This window comes from Neophocaena asiaeorientalis, unplaced genomic scaffold (assembly GCF_003031525.2).
Source record: "Neophocaena asiaeorientalis asiaeorientalis breed wild unplaced genomic scaffold, Neophocaena_asiaeorientalis_V1.1 scaffold116, whole genome shotgun sequence".
In the NCBI taxonomy this organism is placed as follows: domain Eukaryota; kingdom Metazoa; phylum Chordata; class Mammalia; order Artiodactyla; family Phocoenidae; genus Neophocaena; species Neophocaena asiaeorientalis.
This window is the reverse complement of record NW_020174561.1, coordinates 8,284,058-8,301,532: the sequence shown is the minus strand read 5'-3', so window position 1 is coordinate 8,301,532 and position 17,475 is coordinate 8,284,058. Positions and strand designations below refer to the sequence as shown.

Genomic DNA, 17,475 nt, shown 5'->3' with positions numbered 1-17,475 from the left:
GAAGTTATTTTAAAAGGTAGGTTATTTTTCTCATTTCTGATATTCTTAATTCCCTTGAAAAGTTCTGCTTGCTGCCTAAAACCAAGAACGCTGATTTGCATATCTTTGTGGTTGGTTGCTATAAAGCCAATATTTAAATTTCTTAGAGGTCTCTTTTAGTGCCTGGTATCACAGGATGAAGATCTTGTCAGGAGGGTGAATATATATGTGGCTCTTGGTCTTGTGCATTTTGGGACGAAGGAATTCCCCTTTGAATTGCCTGCTCCCCTGAAGCCCCTGGAGCCTCTGGCTCAAGCAGCGCAGTCGGTCTGTGCAGTGTCTCTGACGTCACCAGTGTATGCATAAGCCCTGCTATTGTCTTACTGCTATAACAGGGCTGGGGATTGCAGTATCCGCTGTTGCTGCTGATCCCAGTCTTGCCCCTGCTGCTACCTAGTCCTGCCTCCCTGCATCCCAGAAGAGCCACGTCGGTCTGCCTTTCCGTGTTGGATTTTCCAAAACAGCTCTTCGGTTTTTGGTGCTGTAGGAGACCTTGCTTTTCAATCACACGGGAGAACACTGAAGCTTGTAAGAGGAGAATCTGGCAGCTGGACACAGCTTGGACTGCATTGTCTGTCTTCATGACCTCTGCTGTGTAGCAGCTCATCTCTCCACTCTCACACGTACACTCTCCTCGATTTTTCTTCCTTCCTTTTTTTCCTTTCTTCTAATCTTTTAAAAGCAGCCTCTGGAGCCAGCCATGTTTGGCACTGAATCTTCATGTAAGTAAATGGATCTCACTTTGCTGTTTAGAAATCTGTTTGCTGTCATGGTTTCATTGGCTTGGAGTTCATATCACTTTGCCTTAGGTCATTAACAGCTTTTGTATTTTGGCTCTAATTACAAAGAAATTGGTCTCTGGGAAGGGACTGCCCCTTATCTGGGTTATTCATCCTTAAGGCCAGGGATGTCAGTGTGGTCAAAACCAGGCCTCCAAGAGGGAGGGGAGGAAGACAGGAATCCGGGCAGCCTCCCCAGAACGTGTTAATTGATGGGATCAAGTCTGTCACTGATCTATTGTTGTGGGTTCTATAATGGTCCTTAAACCCTAAAATAGATACTGGAGGATCTGAGATGATAGTGTTTATTAAAAAGGAAAAAAGGGCTTACATTTTTTATCTAAAAGGAGAATGGGGGTATCATTATATCCTCTTCTTCCATATTTTTACAGAAACATAGGAGTAGATATTATATGTAGATTTAAAGAATAAGAAATAAGCTTTATTTTGAAAGACAGATTTTTTTTTAAATACACAATGGCTTCAATTTTGATATGCTGGCTAGTGCCACAGTCCAGCAGCATTGTATCTGTCTTAAAACTTATACAATGAAATTGCTTTGGTGCAGAGCAGGCCCTGCACAAGGGGCTGGGCTGGATGGCACTTGTAGACAGCTAAAATGGGTATTTGAAAAATGATGACCAGCCTAAGTAATGAGGATTATTTAATGCTGGATGTAGAATAGTATAACTTGTCGATGCAGTTATACAGGCTCTGCAGACTATTTTGTCATTATCCATAAGCAAAGGTGACAGTTAAGAATTTCTAAAGAGACTCAACCTGCTGACCTAGAACATTAAACATTGGCAAGACACTGTCTTTGTGGGGAGAGGGGGTTAGGGTAGGAATTTAGGAAACACATTTCTTATGAATATGTAATCCAACCTTTTCTTTCTGATCTCAGGTGATCAGTGTGACTATTTGTGCATAGCTGATGACTATTCCAGAATAGTAGTATTTCAAGAGAGCTAATAATCTTCCGTTCTTTTGTACTTGGTTGGCTTTTTTAAAGGGTGGATTATTTTTGTTGGTTTACCTAGAGGCTTTCCATTTCTGAAATTACCACACTGCATTATCAACGTCAAGATAGAATAACAATGAGATGTAATGTCCCATTCAGTATGTGACAATTTTATTTTCCAATAATTTAAAAATGTTTTTTGAATTCACTTAATGATACATTTGGAATTACTGTCACCCAAGAAATAGAAACAGATTATTTAGTGGCAAAGACCTTCCAGTTTCATTTCAGTCATGGAATTTTGTTTATGTAGGAACCTAGGTATAGATAGAAATATTTATCTACTAAAGGAAAATTAGTCTTATTACTTTGTTTAGCTGAAAATGCAAGTTGAAACTCAGTGTGGGACTCTTTGGGTTCTTGGCATAGGGACTCTAACATTGTGTGGCCAGGTTTACCAAGCAGACATGTTGACTTTCTTGATCATTAAACCTGATCTTTTGATAATATCACACGTGTGCTATGTGCTATGTTTGAAAACTACTGGTTGCTTTTGGTCTCCATAGCTACCAAATTACTGCACAGGTAGAATACCATTCAGAAGACAGAACATCATCATGTAGGTTTAGGGCATTTTTTGACTTTACTGAGTATTAAATTTTGTTTCCTGCTTGTCCCTAGAAGACCACAGATAGATTTGTACTGTCAGTGGTTGTAAAGTGTTGAGAATGGACTGCTTTCTTTAGATAAGGAGATTCCTTAAATCTGTACTCAGAGTTAAGACAATTGTATTTTCTTTGTGTTTTGAGGCATAGCTTTTCTAGACCTATAATGTCCATCTTTTGGAGGCTATTTTATAGGCTGAGCCTATCTATATTTGGAATATTCTGAAAAATAGTCACATTAAAAGTTCTAATTAGTTCAGAAGGGATCTTCCAAACCACCTAGGATATTCTTACTAAACTTTTACAATAAATACTTGTTTAGCCATCTACTCGATGTACAGTGCTGTGCTAGATCCTGGAAAGGTCTGTTTTTTTTTCTAACATATTCTGATTTCATGATTCTTATCCTTGATTTCTGGTTACAGTACCTTACTTGTATTGGATGCTTTTACTTTTTAAATTGAGGTATGGTTTACGTACGATAAAATGTGTAAGTCAAGGTGTGTAGCTCATTGAATTTTTGCCTATGTTTACACTTATGGAACCACTACCCAGTTTGAGATACAGAACATTTCTGTTACTCCAGAAAGTTTCCTTGTGATGACCCTTCCCAGTCAATTTTACTTCTCCTCCTCACCAAAAGGTAATCACTATTCTGAATTCTTTTGACATAGTCACTTGTACATGGCTCTTTAAAATTTTCTTTCTCTCCTCCTTGCTCTTTGCTTATAAGAGAAGGAAATGTCGGGCTTCCTTGGTGGCACAGTGGTTGAGAGTCCGCCTGCCGATGCAGGGGACACGGGTTCGTGCCCTGGTCCGGGAAGATCCTGCATGCCGCGGAGCGGCTGGGCCCGTGAGCCATGGCCGCTGAGCCTGCGCGTCCAGAGCCTGTGCTCCGCAACGGGAGAGGCTACAACAGTGAGAGGTCTGCGTACCGCAAAAAAAATAAAAAATAAAAAAAGAGAAGGAAATGTCAATAGAAATGTCCATGTCTTCACTTTCAAGTACTGGATTGATTAAGTTGACTTTTGTTTCAGACCTTTGAAGTCAGGAATTTGAGGTAACCTGGGTATCACATTATAACATGTTTTGTCTCACTGAAAATAGTATTGCTTAATTTAAATGCCAAAAAAGCACCCGCCTCTTCCATACACACACACACACACATACATACACAAAAGAGCCTTAAAAATGACAAAAAATTTACCTGGAAGAGTAGACCCTTGTTTAACAAAGTTAAAACTTACATAGTTATGGCAACAAGATTAGTAAATGCTTTTTCTGACCTCATTTCAGTGAATACCTTCTTTTCTTAAAAATTTTATTTATTTATTTAGGCTGTGTTGGGTATTTGTTGCTGCATGCGGGCTTTCTTTAGTTGCGCGAGTGGGGGCTACTCTTCATTGCAGTGTGTGGGTTTCTCACTGTGGTGGCTTCTCTTGTTGCAGAGCATGGGCTCTAGGTGTGCGGGCTGCAGTAGTTGTGGCACTTGGGCTCAGTAGTTGTGGCTCGTGGGCTCTACAGTGCAGGCTCAGTGGTTGTGGCACATGGGCTTAGTTGCTCCACAGCATGTGGGATCTTCCTGGACCAGGGCTTGAACCCATGTCCCCTACACTGGCAGGCGGATTCTTAACCACTGTGCCACCAGGGAAGGCCCAGTGAATATCTGCTTAATTCACTTTAGTGAATAACTCCAACAGTGCCAGTCACATTTTTTCTCACTTAGTGTATCTGAATCTCCCATAGTTGTGTAAATTGGGCACAATCTGTTTTCAGCCCACTTTTAAATGGAAGTGTTTTGTGTTATGTGTAGATTAATCATTAGTACAAAGCAGGAAGTATAGCTTCTGTAACTCTGTTACCATCTTGATATATTTCACCGAGCTTTTCCTTTACTGAAATTTCCCATGTCTAAAAATGGGAGTAGTAAGTCTGCTGTTAATCTACTTTGAGGAAATGCAATTTTAGTCTGTGATCAAAATAATTTAGGTTTAAGAAGAAAGTACTAAAATTAAGTTTTGGGAGGGGAGTGGTCCTTAAAATGCATATTTTAGGTACTTGACTTAATGATAGTTCATATTTTAAAATTGATAAATTGAATTCTATAAAACTTAAAAATTTTTCATTTCCTCTTTAAATTTTATAAATGGAGAAAAAGTTCATCTTTTCTTTTTGTGGAGTAAGGAACACTGGTTTTGTACTGCATCCTTCCTCATAAAGCCAGTTATTCTCCAAAGAGTAAATACTTAAAGTACATGGGCATTTATTCAATTAGCGTTTATCTAGCTTGGTCCTCCTCCTGTTTCCCCTCCTGTGTTTAACTTTTTCAGGCCTCAGGGGTACCATTTAACATGTGCTGTGGTGGGAATTGTGCCCTGGTCTAACAAATTAATGTGTCTTCCAAAGCACCTACCTTATTAGTCCAGTGAAGAGAGCAACATCTTACCTTTTCAGAAAGTGTGCCCTTGGGGCAAATAGTGTCATTTAATCCCTCCTCTCAACATTTTGTTATAGTCGTGATATATTAGAAAGAACATCTAGTGTTATCTCGAAAGGGAGAAAGAAATCACCAAAGTCCGAACAGAGCAGTAGTATTTTGTGAGCTTAGTGGTGATGGGGAAATGGTGGACCTGTGTGTCAGAGTGTCAGTTCTCTTTAGCTCTGGTGTGGCTGGCCTACAAGTCTTCCCTGCCATTCTCTGCATGCCCACATCACCTTCAGTAGGCAGCTAGATGCTGGAAAGCATTTGGGGTATGGGTGATGCCCCATGCAGTTTTCTTTGATGGGCACCAAAAGTGCAGCTTTTTTTTTTTTTTTTAATAAATTTATTTATTTGTCTGTGTTGGGTCTTCGTTGCTGCACGCAAACTTTCTCTAGTTGCAGTGAGCAGGGGCTACTCTTCGTTGTGGTGCGCGGACTTCTTCCTGCAGTGGCTCCTCTTGTTGCGGAGCACGGGCTCTAGGCACGTGGGCTTCGCAGTTGTGGCACGTGGGCTCAGGATCAGTAGTTGTGGCTCATGGGCTCTAGAGCACAGGCTCAGTAGTTGTGGTGCACGGGCTTAGTTGCTCTGCGGTATGTGGGATCTTCCCAGACTAGGGCTGGAACCTGTGTTCCCTGCTTTGGCAGGCAGATTCTTTTTTTTTATTTTAAAGAGTCTGTGCTTTTTTTTGTTTGCTGCGTTGGGTTTTCGTTGCTGTGTGCGGGCTTTCTCTACCTGAGGGCACGCGGGGGCTACTCTTCCTTGCGGTGCGCGGGCTTCTCATTGCAGTGGCTTCTTTTGTTGCAGAGCATGGGCTCTAGGTGCATGGGCTTCATTAGTTGTGGCACGTGGGCTCAGTAGTTGTGGCTCACAGGCTCTAGAGCACAGGGTCAGTAGTTGGGGCTCACGGGCTTAGTTGCTCCGCGGCATGTGGGATCTTCCTAGACCAGGGCTCGAACCCTTGTCCTCTGCGTTGGCAGGCGGATTTTTACTGCGCCACCAGGGAAGCTCTGGCAGGCAGATTCTTAACCACTGTGCCACCAGGGACGTCCCAACAGCTGTTGCTTTTTATTTTCATTACTGATGAATGCATTAATTTGGAACTGACAGCTTCTCAGTTTTAATAGTGAGTATGGTACCATGTTTCTAAGAACACTGTAATTATTTCAAATTTTGAGCCATTATGTGGGAGATAGTAAAATGAATATACCCTAGCAATATTAGGTCACCAAGAAACTGTATAATTAAATGGGCATCTCTTTGATAGAGAAATAAATGAGTCCCACTCCCTTTTTATGTGCATTTCAGGGCCATTCTTGACAACCAATCATACGTGAGATTAAACTTAGGTCTATTGTTTTGGTGTAATTTTTGTGAGTTGGTTGAGATGTTAACAGCAACTGTGGTCATTCAAAAAATGGCTATTCACAATTGGACTATTTTACAATATAAGCCCTAGTTCTTGTTAAATAATTGTATGAGACTGCTGTTTTTGCTGTCATATGTACGTTTGACATTTTAGTACTATATCTCCCCCGCTTTATTAGTTTTTGTCATATGAAACTAGGTAATTTAGAAACAGCCATTTTCCTTTCCTACGTTTTTAATCTGGCTGTTAGTATTTAGCTGTATTGAATTTTAGATGCTTTCATCTTACTTAAAATACAAATACTTAAATATACACCCAAAAACTTACCTCTAATTCTGTACTCAGAACATTGAATAAAAGAAAAAATATTATTACATGACTTTAGATAAAAGAAACCACAGACTGCTAAAGTCACAAATAAGGAAAAATAATTATAGATCACTGGGATTTACCCTGGGACATGGTCATACAGGAGGCTGGGAAGTTAAAGCTCATATAACACTTTTTTTTTTTTTTCATATAACACTTTTGACTTATCTTACTATATTACTGTCTTTTCTTTCCTTCTGACAATGTGAGTTCTGATGTGAAATTTCCTCTTGGGTTTCTTGCCTGTTAACAGTTGACATCATAATTTTTAGTATCAAGGGAATATTTTAAACTAAATAAAGGTAGGATTTTTTTTACTTCTGGGTATTTATATACTAATTCTACTAGTACAGAAATGGAATAAAAATACCCAGTGGTTATTTTAAAATTCTCAGATTATTTATTTTCACTTGAGTATTAGTTTCCCTAATTGTTAGTTTGGTTTGTTCAGCAGAAATTACACATGAGTTTTCAGTGATCTGTTGTTTTCATTGTCACCATGGACCAGATTTATATCCTGTATAAACCGTGGGGAGTCTATGGGGAAAAATTACCATATATGGAAACTTTCTTATAGAATCCCCATGGAGTTACACAGGATGTGAATAGAATTGTTATGGATTCTGAGTTGCAAAAGTCACTGATAATGTGTATTTTGAACATTAATAGTAGTTATCACATTAAATTATGTTCAAATACTGTTAAATTTTCAATACAAAACCATATGGAACACAAGAATATGAATTGTATGGTCATTTTAAAATTGTTTTACAAAGCGTATTTATATCCCACCATTTTTTCCTAGTAAGTGTAAAACATTCATTAACACGCTTATTAGTGTGTCTTTAATTAGAAAATGCCAGTTTTGAATTATTTAAAAGTCCTGTAATGTAGTCACATTTGCTGTGCTGGAGTAGTAAATTGTAATATTTTCTCTATAGAGATTTTGCTTTTATTAATAATGGATTCAGATAATTGTGCACTGAAGGACCAAGATATAGTTTAATACATGTTGTAGAAATGGCAGCAACCACGTGCCAGATACAGTGACTAAGTGCAGAGACTCTGGTGCTTGATTGCCTGGATGCAAATAACGGCTTTACCACATTCTGCCAGGGTTTGGCCGTCTACCATCTAAGCTCTTGGGGCCCAAAATGTGGCTTATCCAATGACCTCTTGATGTTAGGGGAATCTGCCTTTTTGGGCCAGGACATCTGCATCAGGGTAAGGCTTATCAAGGGTCACTGTGGAGATTAGACTCTGGCAGTGGGAAAGACTGGCTGAAGAAAGGGAAATCTCACTTCCTAAGACTGGGTGGAAGTTCCATCACGGGGATCTCTGAAGGGACCCCGTAGGAGATCTGAGGGGAGGAGACTGCATGAAACTGATGAAATAGGTCAGGGTTGGCAAATGCCCAGCATATTTCTCACTGCTGGTCATCCCTGTGGCAGACATCACTAACTGGTCACAGCACTTTTGTAGAATTGCCTTAAGTCATAAAGGGTTGAAATGTTTTCCTCTTAAAACACTTATCTGTGCAAGTGTTTTCCACATTAGTGTGAACAATAGTCACATGAATAAATATTTAAATAAACTTGAAAACAATTATTGAATTGTGAAAAAATTAGGAATCTTAAGTGTTCCAGTAATATCCCTTTTTATATAAAATAAACATACCATTCTGTGTTACATTGTGATTCTCAGTAATATCAAAATAATTCAGAGCTGCTTCTCTCGTTTTTTTTTTTTCAATTTTTTTTCTTTATTTTTTTGGCCACGTCGGGTCTTAGTTGTGGCATGTGGGATCTTTTGTTGCATCGTGCAGGCTTCTCTCTAGTTGTGGTGCTCGGGCTTCTCTCTCTAGTTGTGGCGTGTGGGCTTTCTCTCTCTAGTTGTGTCACGCGGGCTTAGTTGCCCCATGGCATGTGGGATCTTAGTTCCCCGACCAGGGATCGAACCGGCGTCCCCTGCATTGAAAGATGGATTCTTTACCACTGGACCACCAGGGAAGTCCCCGCTACTCTCTTTTGAATGAAATTTACACCAATTGAAGACATATCCCCAGAGTGTAGCAGCATACCTAACATATACACTAAGCACTCATTCTTTGAAATTTGAGTCTGCTGTGGCTTAATGTAATATTGAATGATGTGTGGGCTTTATAGGGGATTGATACTCAGTTTAATTAAATTTTCCAGGCTAAGGAGTTTATCACACATAACTGGCACATATCAGAAATATGTCAGTGGACAACTCTTACCTGTCACCCTTCAGGCAGGAGTAGGTGACAATATGGACTTTTATTATTAAGCCCAAATTTGTTAGAGGTACACTGCCATTTACCGATACTTTGCTATGTACTGTTAACTTGACTACATCTCATCTAAGTTCACTTATCATTTTTTTAAGATATTTAAATAAAAATAACGAGGAATTGTAATCATCAGTTCATTTACAGCATGAAAACTGAGAATTGTTTCTTTGCCCATCCTGATGTAATTTTAAGAATGAGAAAAATTATGCTCCATTTCTTTGTGAGAATTTCAGACTAACACTCAGGCTTATTGGCATGCTTTGGGGAACAGTGAGTCTGCTTGGGATGCATACAGATTAGGAAACTGCAGTGACTCCATTCGAGTATTGTTTACTACTTCCTTTATCCATGGCTACTTCTAGAACACCTAGGCTTAGCGGGAGGCTTTGGTAGGGTTTGGCCTGGTGATAGTCCACGCATGGGCTTGACTCAAGTCTGGAATTTCTTACCTGAAACTTTCCTAGATTTGTTTTAGTATAACGGTGTTTCAGTTGTCTATTGCTATGTAACAAACTACCCCAAAATATAGTAACTTAAAATAAGCATTTATTATTATATTTCACAGTTCTGCAGATTGACTGATTGACTGGAGCCACTGGTGGTTCTTATGTAGAGTCTCTAATGTGGTTGCAGTCAACTATCTCCTGGGCTGCAGTCATCTAAAGGCTCATCTGAGCTGGAGGGCCAGGATAGCTCTCCCACATGGATATCAGTTGAGGCTGGCTGTTGGCTTGAGGCTCAGCTGAGGTTGTAGGCAGGAATGCCTATTCTTGTTTTCTCTATGAGGTTCAAGCTTCTCACATCATGGTGCTAGGTTCTCAAAGGAAGCATCCTGTGCCAGAGCATCCAAGAGACCTAGGAGGAAGCTGCAAGGTTTCTTATGACCTGGTCTTGGAAGTCTTAGAAGTCACTTCCACCATATTATATTGGCCAAGCAAGTCACTAAGATGAGCCTAGATTCAAAGGGCAGGGAATTGGATTCCTCTTGGTGAGGCAGTGGCAAGAGTGCATTGTAGAAGAGCAAGTAGAATGGAAAATATCTTAGTGGTCATCTTTGGAAAATACACTTTGTCACAAGTTGTTTCCAAACTCTACTCCATGAAGTTGGTGCTTCAGGGTTTTGTAAGTCAGGGGTCTGCAAACTTTTCCTGTAAAGAGCCAGATAGTGAATATTTTAAACTTGTGGCCCATTCAGTCTCTTTTGTAGCTACTCAACTCTGCCATTGTAGCACAAAAGCAGCCATAGACAAATGAGTGTGGCTGTGTTCCAAGAAACCTTTATTTATGGATGTGGAAATTCGAATTTTATATAATTTTCACATGTCAAAAAATATTCTTCTTCTTTTGTTGTGTTTTTTTTTTCAACTCTTTTAAAATGTAAAATAATTCTTAGATCAAGGGCCATACAAAACCAGGTGGTAGGCAGGCTTTAGCCCATGCGCCTTAGTTTGCTGACCCCTGCTCTTAATATTTGATTTGAATTTCATTTTTAATTGCTAAAAAACCTAAAAGAACAACAGATACATTCATATATTAAAAATAACTAATTTTGATATGTGGGGAACTACTGATAGATGAACTTAGGTTCTCATTGGTTGACTTTATTATTAAATATTATAAATTTGAACTTATAAATGTAGGTCAGTTTTACATATTGGGCTCTGGCATAATATTCTGTTTGAAAAAAGGTTGTGTTAAAAATGACTGAAAAAAATAGAACAAAGAAACAAAATCACAGGACATTTGAAGGCTTAATTTCTAGTCTGTTCTCACAATAACACTAGGTAAGACAGACTATGGAGAACTTCTGTTTGATTCAGTTTCACAAATATTTATGGAATGCAGAGGAATAGCATGTGATAAGAGATAAGAGGGCAAAAAGCTTTCAAAAAGTTTAAAGTTCAACTGGATATGGGGGGGTGAGGCAGTGAGAGGAGAACAGAAAGGGTTATGATATTAAAACGATATGTTTCTCTTTCAGTTAAAGCCGTGTAAATGAGATTATTTTTGACACAGGTACCCATGAATCAAAGAAAAAATTGGATGTCATTGGAATTGGCATTATATAATAGGCAGAATATGACAAGGGAAGCCAACTTTTTCTTTAAATAATTTTATTGGAGAGCAATATACATATGATAAAATTATCCATTTTTAAAAGTATATCCATTTAAATGTACAGTTTGATGAATTTTGGCAAATGTGTACCTATGTGTAACCATCATTATCTGCACAATCAAGATGTAGAACATATCCGTCACCCCACAAAATTACCTTGTGCCAGTTTGCAGTGAATCTCCATGTTTCTAGAATTTCATATAAATGGGATCATACAATGTGTACTTGTTTCATTCAGCATAATGTTTTCAGTCATGTTGTTGTGGCTAGTCGTAGTTCATTTCTTTTTATTACTGAGTAGTAGAAAAAATACATAGTTGGCTCAGCCATTTGCCTGTTGATACTGAGTTGTTTCCTGTTTTTGGTTCTTATGAACAAAGATGATGTAATTACTCATGTTTAATTCTCTGTGTGGACATATGTTTTCATTTTTCTTGGGTAAGGACCTCAGTTGTTGAGAAATTGCCAAGCTGTTTTCCGAAATGGTTATATTTTTTTGCATTCCCATCAGCAATGTATGGGAGTTCAGTTGCTTTATATCTTGTCAGCACTTGATGTTGTCAGTCTCTTTAATTTTAGCTAATCTAATGAGTGTGTAGTGGTATATTGTGATTTTAACTTACACTTCCCTCACCAGCAAAGATGTTGAACATCTTTTCACGTGCTTATTGACCATTGGTATATCTTCACTGATGAAGTGTCTGTTCAAATACTTTGACTTATAATTGAATTTTAAGAGTTCTTCATATATTTTGATACGATCTTTTTAAAGGCATATGTCTTGATAATATTTTCTTATAGTCTGTAGCTTTTTGTTTTCTTAATGATGTTACATTTTTAATTTTCATAAACTACAGTTTTTCAGTGTCTTGTGTCCTATATAAATTTTTTTCCTAACCTAAGGTCGTAAAGGTTTAGCTCCCAAACGTTTTATATGTTTTGCTTCTATGTGTACTATGATCCATTTTCAGTAAATTTTTGTGTATAGTGTGGGGTAATGATGGACATTTATTTTTTTTCTGCCAAAATTCAGTTGTTCCAGCACCATTTCTTGAAAAGACAATCCTTTCCCCATTGAATTGGCAACTTTATCAAAAATCAGTTGTCTCTCTATTTTATTCCAGAGATCTCTATGTTTATCCTTAGGCCATGGTATTAGAGTCTTGATTGCTACAGATTTATGATTCCTTTTGAAATCAAGTAGTGTAAGCACTTCAGTTCTGTTCTTTTTCAAAATTGTTTTGGCTATACTTGATTCTTTCATACCCATAGAAATTTTAAAATTTGCTTGTCAATTTCTACAAAAAGTCCTACTGGTATTTTGATTGAGAGTGTTTAATCTATAAAGCAGTTTGGCGGGAGTTGATGGTTTAACAATTTTGAGTCTTCCAATTCATGAACATGGTATATCCATCCTTTCATTTAAGTCTTCTTTAGTTTCTCTCAGCAATGGTAAAATGAGTTATGAAATTAAAAGAATAGTTGGGGTTTCTTTTTTTCACTGATAAAAGAATACTTATCTGGAGTAGAGTAACTACCTCACCCACTGAATATTTGTTTCTAGGGAAGGTATAGTAAAATGTAAAAGTTGGTGGTATTAGTAAAATCTCATTAATTCAAATTTGGAAGACTCTCTTGAACTTGTGAAAAACCTTAAATAGCCTGAAAAATGAGACTTTACTAAACAAATGTTGTCATGTAGAAGTCTTTGGGGAGATATATTTTAACAAATAGATAAGCAGAGTTTGTATATTTATGTAAAATGCTGTTTTTACAGCACTTAAAACATTTGCTCTCTCAACATGATAAACTACTTCTTTCTTCCTCTTGTTTGTTATCTTAGGAAATCACTTTCTTATATTTTAGAAGTAAATTTACTACAGTTTTTACCTAAATATTCACATTTCTTTAATTAGAAGGATCTGAACTTACAAATTTTTATATTTAGAAACAGGATCCCTCTTCTTATGAAACGGGTCCTATAGTCCTACTGGGTTACCAGCCTTTTTAAGAGTCTATTAAATCTATTGATCCTTATGATTTCAAGAGATTTTAAGACAACCTCTCTCTAAAAATACATTCAGGATGGCATTTGTCACCTTTAAAAGTTAAATTGAATTTGAATTGACTTTATTTTTTTAAGAATGTTTTCTAATTATTTGACACTAGTTGTGATAATTTCCAAAGTTTTCAAACTTCATGAAGCCAGATTTGATAGAGATTGAATTGACCTGACATAGCATGTTATGTATATGCATTATAAATATGAATCAGTAAACATTTATCTAATGCCTAAAGCAACTAACATCAAGTCCCCCCACCCTTGTTTTAAGAAGCTTATAAAACAGCAGTCCTGTAATAACCCCCAGTTAACTAACATAGTCTTTTGAAAACTATGGGGATGAATATACTTAATGGATTATGAGTTCACCTGTACTGACTTTCTCACCCTTTTTCTGAGTTGGTTCCAGGTAGCCCTACTATATTAGTTATTTTTGGTGTAAGTATATAGCACAATGCTTCAGAACCTGGGAGTTGAGACAGACAGACAAGGGGGCCTAGTTTTACTTAGTAGCTGTGAGCATCTTATCTCAGCCTTAGTTTGTTCATCTGTAAAATGGATATAATAGGTAACCTCATGAGATTCTTATAATTCTTAAGTGAAATAGGTAGGTAGGGGGACAAGCCCTTAATGGCACATAAGCAATCATTAGTTTAATTATTTTTAAAGTTTTCCATACCAGAAATACTACATAGTATATGTATATTGGTTATGAGATGGAGTATAATTGAGGGTAGAAGTGGCGGCATCAGATGTATACAAATTGAAAAGAATGAGAAAAAATAATTTTAAATGAAAAAGTTATTATTTGGTCCCTGCCATCTGGCAGCCTACATTCTCAGGGGACAGGATGAATGAAATATATATAAAATTCATGCATATATACTTTATTTTAATATTGATTTGTAGAAACGTTTTCATACATTTACAGTTACCTAAGATAAGTTACCTAAGATAAGTGTTCTTGCTTCTCTTTATATCCACAGTCTCCTCGCTTCTGGTATTATTCTCATGGGTTTCTGTAATAGTCACCTTAACTTGTCTTCTTAGCTCCCCTTCTACCATGCCTAGGTGATTTTTTTGCCTCTTTAAAAAAAATTGAGATATAATTAACATACTATAAAATGCACAGATATTGTCTTCTATTCTATTAGTTTTGACAATTTTACATGCACCTATAAGCACCACCCAAGTAAGATATAGAGCATTTCTCATCACTTCAGAAAGTTCTCTTGTGCCTTTTCCAAATGGTTTCCCTCATCACTAGGCGGTCATTTTCTGATTTTTATGATTTAAGATTAGTTTTGCCTTGGAGTTAATGTATGTGGAATTACACAATTTGTATTCTTTTATGTCAGCTAGCTTGCTGATCATGTTTTCCAATGGCCAACAGCTGTTCAAAAACTCGATGACTCTGCTTTTTGAACTAAATATAAACTTTTTGCCCAGGTGTTTAAAGCTAGCCACCATACGGTTGCCACTTTCCTCTCCTGGCTTAACTCCCACTACTACTCTGTATTTATTATTTGCTTTTTCCTGAGTGCCTTTTCTCATGCAAGAGCTTCTATTTGGATCTTACCTCTGTTTCCAGCTATTCAAATCCTAACCATTCTCTAACTCTTTGAAGTTCATCTCAGGTACCAGTTACTCTATGAATTTTCCTGGTTCTCCTAATGTGATGGTTCTCAAGCACTTTTTTTTTTTTTTTAATCATCATCCCATGGTCATCATCATAGAAACTTCTTTTGCACACAGAACAATTATTCTCAACTTTTCCAACATCATCCTTCTCCTGTCCCCTACCCCTCTAATCACTGCTCCCTACCAAAATGCATCCCACATTTTTGAATACCCTGTTGCACTTTTTAACGAAGGGTGCATGGTTCCTGGTTTACATGCTCTGGAATCTGACTTTTGAGGCTGAAATTCTCATTCTGTCCACTGTATGACCTTGGGTAGATTAACTAACTTCTCTGCACCTCAGTTTCTTCCTCTGTAAAATGGACATATGTATCGCATACTATATCATGGGCTGTTGTGAGTTTTTAAATGCAATTAAATGCTTATTACTTAGTAAAGACTCAATAAATGTTACCTATTATTATTAGGTATTATCATATTGGAGTTTTTATGTTATTGCTTTATACTTCCAATTGCATTGCATTTTCCCTGTGACTTGGGTGTATTCATCTTAGTGGCTATCAAACTAAACAATAATAGTAATTTGTCCATTTAATAGTTTTCTGTATGAAAGTCTATGATGTGTTGGGACATTTATTTAAAGGCAGAATATTAGTGGTTCTGGGTTTTGTGCTTAATTCACCTAACACCTGTATTTAATTAATCTCATGTTTCAGGGTGTCTTTCTTATTAAAGTAAACACAATAATGTCAGTATCCTTCTCTTTATTAAGGAAAATGTGAATGGAATTCATACCTTTGTAGTGGTACCATATTTTATCTTATCTCAAGCTGATATTTAAGGAGAATCTTTTAAATACAAATAATCATTCCCTAATTTTTCTGATTTATATGTTTGTAGTTTTGTTTGTTAGATTTTCTTAAAGTCATGCATATCTGTAGTTCTTTTTTTTTTTTAAGCTTCATGATACTTTGATATAGATGCTGCAGCATGCTTTGCATTGCTTAACCTCCATTTAAATGGATTAGTGGCATTTGATAAACTTTTTTCTTTTCTTTTTTTTTTTCGTCTGCATTGGGTCTTCTTTGCTGCACGCAGGCTTCCTCTAGTTGCAGCGAGTGGGGACTACTCTTTGTTGCGGTGTGTGGGCTTCTCATTGCGGTGGCTTCTCTTGTTGCAGAACATGGGCTATAGGCGCACGGACTTCAGTAGTTGTGGCGTGTGGGCTCAGTAGTTGTGGCTCGCAGGCTCTAGAGTGAAGGCTCAGTAGTTGTGGTGCACGGGCTTAGTTCCTCCACGGCATGTAGGATCTTCCTGGACCAGGGCTCGAACCCGTGTCCCCTACATTGGCAGGCGGATTCTTAACCACTGTGCCACCAAGGAAATCCCTTGATAAACTTCTTGATGCTTAATTGGAATGCACAGAATTATCACTATTTAAGAAGGAATAGTAGGGAAATAAAAGACCTATGAGTTTACTTTTGGGTTTATTTCTCTTAGGTTTTATACTAGCATGTATCAGAGATGTTTTTGTTTGTGTAAGGGGGAACAGACAGCAGCATTACTACTCTCTGCAGTATTTGTGTGTATCATGAAAGACTTTTACTGTGGTGTTGCAACATGCCTTGCTTCCCTTCAGGCTTTCACTAAGCAAATACAATCTGTGCTTACATTTGATTTCATGCAGAGGATTGGAGAGTTGGGTTTTTTATATGTAAAATACCCAGGTCCCTGAGTCTTTGGGTCTTCATCGGCTGGTTATTCATCAGCTGCACACCTGACTATCATCCATTTGTTTTTAGTATTAAATTGACCTTTTCCAGGCTCTCTTGTTGAGGAAGTTGGAGTCTGCATAACACCAGCTGTGTGTGGTGTCAGAATGGAACAATAATTCAGGGATACAGAGTATGCCTCGCCTTTGTTTCCTGAAATTGTGCATTGATTCCTTTTGTCAGTAGAATATTTCAAATGAATGAAAGCAACATTTTCTATTTTTAGTTATTGGGGGAGGGGTATTTGCTTTAAAAAGCAAATAACCTGTCTGAAATTTCAAATTTTATTCAGTACGTCTAATTTGCTTAAAGTAAAACACACATATGTAGGAGAAATTTTAACTGTCTTCAATGTCATGGTTGTCAGACCCTTTCTCTTCACAGCAACTTGATTATTTAAAGTTATTTTTTAGGCTTTTTCATTTTTAATAAAGGAAATATCTCCATTCTAACTACTTCTGCCAGCACGAGAACAGTTTTTCTTCACGAATATTTTCAGGAATTTTTCTATCTGACATTTTAAAGTAGATAAAAGTGGATTATGTTTATAGAGTTAATATTTCCTTTCCTTTGGCATTGAATGTACTATAATTTGTAGCTTCCAAAAATTAGGGTTAGTCTAGTTTTATTTTCTTCCCCTGGGTACATTCTTTTTAGAATAGATAACCCTCAAAGAATTTGTTAGTTCAGGATCTAATATGAATCAATAAATATTTTCTGCTAACTATTATGGATAACCAGATGACTGGGAGTTCTTGAGAAGCATACAAAGAAATATATAGCTTTATGTGTACTTTATAAATCATTCTGGAGATTTCTTAGGATATTGGCATTAAAAGCCTGAGGTACTGATTTTTCTTTTTCTGACCTGGACTGCATTTGTGGAGGACCCAGGCTGACAAGTAAA

At 37.3% G+C, this 17,475-nt stretch overlaps 1 protein-coding gene across 5 annotated transcripts in view; it reads left to right on the top strand.

Annotated features, from left to right (window-relative positions):
• Positions 1–554: 554 nt before the first annotated feature.
• The window catches only part of ST7 (suppression of tumorigenicity 7), a 199,797-nt gene continuing 182,876 nt past the window's right edge, over positions 555–17,475 (top strand). For 2 of the 5 annotated variants that reach the window (XM_024757825.1, XM_024757831.1), the window contains exon 1: positions 555–761. In XM_024757825.1, the coding sequence (XP_024613593.1) occupies positions 740–761 (22 nt within the window). In that variant the 5' untranslated portion in view covers positions 555–739. The remainder of the gene's footprint in view (positions 762–17,475) is intronic. The other 3 variants (XM_024757826.1, XM_024757827.1, XM_024757829.1) reach the window with 2 other exon arrangements.